This window comes from Nansenia antarctica (genome assembly GCF_963989245.1).
Source record: "Nansenia antarctica genome assembly, chromosome: 2".
NCBI classification, from domain to species: Eukaryota; Metazoa; Chordata; class Actinopteri; order Argentiniformes; family Microstomatidae; genus Nansenia; species Nansenia antarctica.
The window spans coordinates 4,386,174-4,392,459 of NC_137675.1; the positions used below are offsets into that span (position 1 = coordinate 4,386,174).

At 49.4% G+C, this 6,286-nt stretch overlaps 1 protein-coding gene across 1 annotated transcript in view; it reads left to right on the forward strand.

The window, feature by feature from the left end:
* The window catches only part of LOC308151826 (adhesion G protein-coupled receptor E5-like), a gene marked incomplete at both ends in the record, with an annotated part of 25,071 nt that overhangs the window by 12,623 nt on the left and 6,162 nt on the right, over positions 1–6,286 (forward strand). Inside the window, 3 exons of the mRNA XM_080524716.1 lie at positions 1,697–1,917; positions 4,336–4,512; positions 5,171–5,367. Coding sequence (XP_080380842.1) covers positions 1,697–1,917; positions 4,336–4,512; positions 5,171–5,367 — 595 coding nt within the window. The remainder of the gene's footprint in view (positions 1–1,696; positions 1,918–4,335; positions 4,513–5,170; positions 5,368–6,286) is intronic.

Genomic DNA, 6,286 nt, shown 5'->3' on the forward strand with positions numbered 1-6,286 from the left:
GGCTCGACTACTGCAACTCACTCTATGCTGGACTTCCTGATAAGACCATCTACCGCCTGCAGCTAGTCCAAAATGCCGCTGCCAGGCTGGTGTCAGGCACCAAAATGAGGGACCACATCTCCCCTGTCCTCATCTCCCTTCACTGGCTCCCAGTGAAGAAGAGAGTGAAGTTCAAAATCTGCACCTTTGTTTTTAAAGCTCTCAACAGTCTCGCCCCACCATACATCAAGGACCTCCTGGACCAGTCTACCTCCTCAAGGCCCAGACCCAGGCTCAGGTCCGACGCCCAACTCAGCCTGAGGGTCCCACGTACCAACCTCAAGAGGAAGGGTGACCGTGCCTTTGCGGTGATAGCACCGACCCTGTGGAACGCGCTCCCTTCTGCCATCAAGTTTGCCCCCACTCTGGACTCCTTTAGAGCCAAGTTAAAAACCCACCTCTTCCAAAATGACATTCCCTAAATCTACTCCCTATTTGTTGTGAATTGTATGCCTGAGTTTTACGTTTAAGTCATCTGTGTCTGATTGCTTTCTGTGTTCCTTGTCTTTGCCTTTATCTGTTCCTTTACCCGGGCTGCGCCCCGGGCCGATGTAAAAGTTGGATGGGGGGCGCATTATAAATGAAATTAACATAACATAACATAACACCACCACCATCATCATCACCACCACCATCATCATCACCACCACCATCATCACCACCACCACCACCATCATCACCACCACCTCCATCATCACCATCACCATCACCATCATTATCATCATCACCACCACCATCATCACCACCACCACCACCACCATCATCACCACCACCATCATCACCACCACCATCACCATCACCACCATCATCATCACCACCATCACCACCACCATCATCATCACCACCACCACCACCACCATCACCATCACCACCACCACCACCATCATCACCATCATTATCACCACCACCATCATCATCACCACCACCATCATCACCACCACCACCACCACCACCACCACCACCATCATCATCACCACCACCATCATCACCACCACCATCACCATCACCACCATCATCATCACCACCACCACCACCACCATCATCACCACCACCACCACCACCACCATCACCACCACCATCATCACCACCACCACCACCACCATCACCACCACCACCATCACCACCACCATCATCACCACCACCACCATCATCACCACCACCACCACCATCATCACCATCACCACCATCATCATCACCACCACCACCATCATCACCACCACCATCATCACCACCACCACCACCGTCACCACCATCACCATCACCATCACCACCACCACCGTCATCACCACCACCACCACCACCGTCACCACCATCACCATCGCCATCATCATCACCACCACCATCGTCACCACCACCACCACCGTCATCACCACCACCACCACCATCACCATCACCATCATCATCACCACCACCGTCACCACCATCACCATCATCATCACCACCACCATCATCACCACCACCACCATCACCACCACCATCATCATCACCACCACCACCATCGTCACCACCACCACCATCACCACCATCATCACCACCACCGTCACCACCATCACCATCATCATCACCACCACCGTCATCACCACCACCACCGTCACCACCACCACCATCATCATCACCACCACCACCGTCATAACCGTGGTTCCTCTTGTCTCCTCAGGCTTTGCCCTGGCTGGGCTGGTGAGCTACAAGGACTTGGAGAAGTCCGTCAACAACTCCTTCCAGGACCTGTCAGACCCAGAGTACCTGTCGGACCCAGAGGCAGAGCCGGACCGCAAGGTCACCTTCCAGATCAACTCCAAGGTCGTCACGGCTCTCGTCAGTAACCCGGCAACCAGCGACCTGCCCCAACCCGTCACCCTCACCTTCACACACCTGCAGGTGAGCAGCTCAGTTTCAACAACACCACTCTCATTGGTATTTAGGGCGGTTCTGCTTTCGTTTGGGATAGAGACAGTAGAGAGATCGACAGGGAGGATGGGGGAGAGAGAGAGAGAGAGAGAGAGAGAGAGAGAGAGAGAGAGAGAGAGAGAGAGAGAGAGAGAGAGAGAGAGAGAGAGAGAGAGAGAGAGAGAGAGAGAGAGAGAGAGAGAGAGAGAGAGAGAGAGGAGGGATGACATGTGAGAAGATAGAAGAAGATATGTCGAGGGTCAGAATCGAAACAGGAACCTTGCGGTGATGTGGTGAGCGCACTCGTGTGCTACATCACTAAGCGTCTCCAATCACATTGATTTCTGACTTGGTGGTGGTGATGATGGTGGTGGTGGTGGTGGTGGTGGTGGTGGTGGTGGTGGTGATGGTGGTGGTGGTGGTGGTGGTGATGATGATGGTGGTGGTGGTGGTGGTGATGATGGTGGTGATGATGGTGGTGATGGTGGTGGTGGTGGTTCATGATGTAAAACGTTGTGGTACGTTCATGATGTAAAACGCTGTGGTACGTTCAGGATGTAAAACGTTGTGGTACGTTCATGATGTAAGACGCTGTGGTACGTTCATGATGTAAAACGTTGTGGTATGTTCAGGATGTAAAACGCTGTGGTACGTTCAGGATGTAAAACGCTGTGGTACGTTCAGGATGTAAAACGCTGTGGTACGTTCATGATGTAAAACGCTGTGGTACGTTCATGATGTAAAACGTTGTGGTACGTTCATGATGTAAAACGCTGTGGTACGTTCATGATGTAAAACGCTGTGGTATGTTCATGATGTAAGACGCTGTGGTACGTTCATGATGTAAAACGCTGTGGTACGTTCAGGATGTAAAACGCTGTGGTACGTTCATGATGTAAAACGTTGTGGTACGTTCATGATGTAAAACGCTGTGGTACGTTCATGATGTAAAACGCTGTGGTACGTTCATGATGTAAAACGCTGTGGTACGTTCAGGATGTAAAACGCTGTGGTACGTTCAGGATGTAAAACGCTGTGGTACGTTCAGGATGTAAAACGCTGTGGTACGTTCATGATGTAAGACGTTGTGGTACGTTCATGATGTAAAACGCTGTGGTACGTTCATGATGTAAGACGTTGTGGTACGTTCATGATGTAAAACGTTGTGGTACGTTCATGATGTAAAACGCTGTGGTACGTTCATGATGTAAAACGTTGTGGTATGTTCATGATGTAAGACGCTGTGGTACGTTCAGGATGTAAAACGTTGTGGTACGTTCAGGATGTAAAACGTTGTGGTACGTTCATGATGTAAGACGTTGTGGTACGTTCAGGATGTAAAACGCTGTGGTACGTTCAGGATGTAAAACGCTGTGGTACGTTCAGGATGTAAAACGTTGTGGTACGTTCATGATGTAAAACGCTGTGGTACGTTCATGATGTAAGACGTTGTGGTACGTTCAGGATGTAAAACGTTGTGGTACGTTCAGGATGTAAAACGTTGTGGTACGTTCAGGATGTAAAACGTTGTGGTACGTTCAGGATGTAAAACGTTGTGGTACGTTCAGGATGTAAAACGTTGTGGTACGTTCATGATGTAAAACGCTGTGGTACGTTCATGATGTAAAACGTTGTGGTACGTTCATGATGTAAAACGTTGTGGTACGTTCATGATGTAAAACGTTGTGGTACGTTCATGATGTAAAACGTTGTGGTACGTTCATGATGTAAAACGCTGTGGTACGTTCAGGATGTAAAACGTTGTGGTACGTTCATGATGTAAAACGCTGTGGTACGTTCAGGATGTAAAACGTTGTGGTACGTTCATGATGTAAAACGCTGTGGTACGTTCATGATGTAAAACGCTGGGGTACTTTTATGATGTGAACACAGCCCACATTTACATCTTAACATTTATTATACAACAGTTAGTTCCGACTAAGTCATTTGATTGGACAAGAGGCATTCCATGAGTGCTCATATACAGTATAACAGCACTGGGACTTTTAACTATATGTATCACTCCGCCGCACAGGTGTTCTACTAAATTACCGTTAATTAGACTACATTGTTCGTGTTCAGGTTACTAGGCAACAGTCCATTTGAAGTTCAGTGGCGGAACTATTTATTTTTTATTTTTATGATGAAATAAACAAACAAATCATAATCTGTTGTCGCTTATAACTAATAAATGGCGCTGTAGAACTGTTGTATAAAAGCAATATCACCCTTGAGGTCGTGCTGTTATACTGAATATCAGCACGGCTGTGGTTGTCTACGACCGAATCACAGCCGTGCCGATATCCAGTACAACAGCACTCCCTCTCGTGTGATATTGCTTAAATATAACATGTAGCATTTAATCCGACCTCCGACCTCAAGCCCTACCTGTCTCCCTGTCCTTCCCAGGCTAGGAAGGAGTCAGAGGACCTCAACTACACCTGTGCATTCTGGGACGAGCAGAGCGGCGGGGGGTCGTGGTCTCAGCGGGGCTGCACCAGGGAGACGGCCAACGCCACGCACACGGTGTGCGTGTGCACACACCTGAGCAGTTTCGCCGTGCTCATGGCCCTCTACGACTACGAGGTGAGGCGGCGGCGGCGGTGATGTTATTGTGATGTCATTGTGATGTCATTGTGATGTCATTGTGTTGCGCCAGCCTGACCAGAGACCAGTGACCTCATCATTCAGCCCCCCCCCCCCCCCCCCCAAAAGAAAACGGAAAAAGAGTTTACCGCTCGAAAGCTGTTTGCTGTTAGCTGTTAGCTGTTAGCGCAATTAGCATGATTTAATGACTCGGATTGAAGATTTAATGACATAGATTGAAGATTTAATGGCATTGACTTATGATTTAATTACTTAGATTTAACATTTAATTACTTGGATTCCCTCCCAACCCCCCCCCCCCCCCCTGTTCAAACATAACAGTCTCTCTCTCCCCCTCTCTCCATCCCTCTATCCATCCCTCTCCCTCTCTCTCTCTCTCTATCCCTTTCTCCCCCTCTCTCCCTCACTCTCTCTCTCTCCTCCTTTCCCCCCCTCTCTCTCCCCCTGCCCCCTCTCCCTCTCTCTCCCCTCTCTCTCCATCCCTCCCCTCCTCTCTCCATCCCTCTATCCATCCCACTCCCCTCCTCTCTCCATCCCCCCCTCCCCTCTCCCCCCCCCCCCCCCCCTCCCTCTCCTCCCCCTCCCCCCTCTCCCTCTCCATCACTCTCTCCCCCATCCCCCCCCCCCCCTCCTCCAGGATACGTTTGAGCTGCGTGTGTTCACCTGGGTGGGTCTGTCCGTGTCCCTGGTGTGTCTGCTGCTCTGCATCCTGACCTTCCTGTTCGTCAGGCCCATCCAGGGCAGCCGCACCACCATCCACCTGCACCTCTCCATCTGCCTCTTCATCGCTGACCTCATCTTCCTCGCTGGCATCCAGGCCACCGGGACCAAGGTGTGTGTGTGTGGGTGTGTGAGTGTAGGTAACATTGTGTATGTGGGTGTGTGTGTGTAGGTAACATTGTGTATGTGTGTGTGTGTGTCTCTGTGTGAGTGTGTGTGTGTCTCTCTGTGTGTGTGTGTGTAGGTAACATTGTGTGTGTGTGTGTGTGTGTCGAGTATGGCACTTAGTGTGTGTGTGTGTGTGTGTGTGTGTATGTGTGTGTGTGTGTGTGTGTAGGTAACATTGTGTGTGTGTGTGTGTGTTTGTGTGTGTGTGTGTCGAGTATGGCACTTAGTGTGTGTGTGTGTGTGTATGTGTGTGTGTAGGTAACATTGTGTGAGTGTGTGTGTAGGTAACATTGTGTATGTGTGTGTGTGTGTGTGTGTGTCTCTGTGTGAGTGTGTGTGTGTGTGTAGGTAACATTGTGTGTGTGTGTGTGTGTATGTGTGTGTGTGTGTGTGTGTGTGTGTAGGTAACATTGTGTGTGTGTGTGTGTGTGTGTGTGTGTGTGTGTTGAGTATGGCACTTAGTGTGTGTGTGTGTGTAGGTAACATTGTGTGTGTGTATGTGTGTGAGTGTGTGTAGGTAACATTGTGTGTGTGTGTGTGTGTGTGTGCGTGTGTCTTCAGTATGGCACTTAGTGTGTGTGTGTGTGTGTGTGTGTGTGTGTGTGTAGGTAACATTGTGTGTGTGTGTGTGTGTGTGTGTGTGTAGGTAACATTGTGTGTGTGTGTGTGTGTGTGTGTGTGTGTGTGTGAGTGTGTGGTGTGTGTTTGTAGGTAACATTGTGTGTGTGTGTGTGTGTGTGTGTGTGTGTGTGTGTGTGTTTTTTTTACAATTTTACCATTTAGCAGACGCTTTTATCCAAAGTGACTTACAGTTAGATATTACAGAGACAGTCTCTCTGGAGTAACTTAGGGCTGAGTGCCTTAC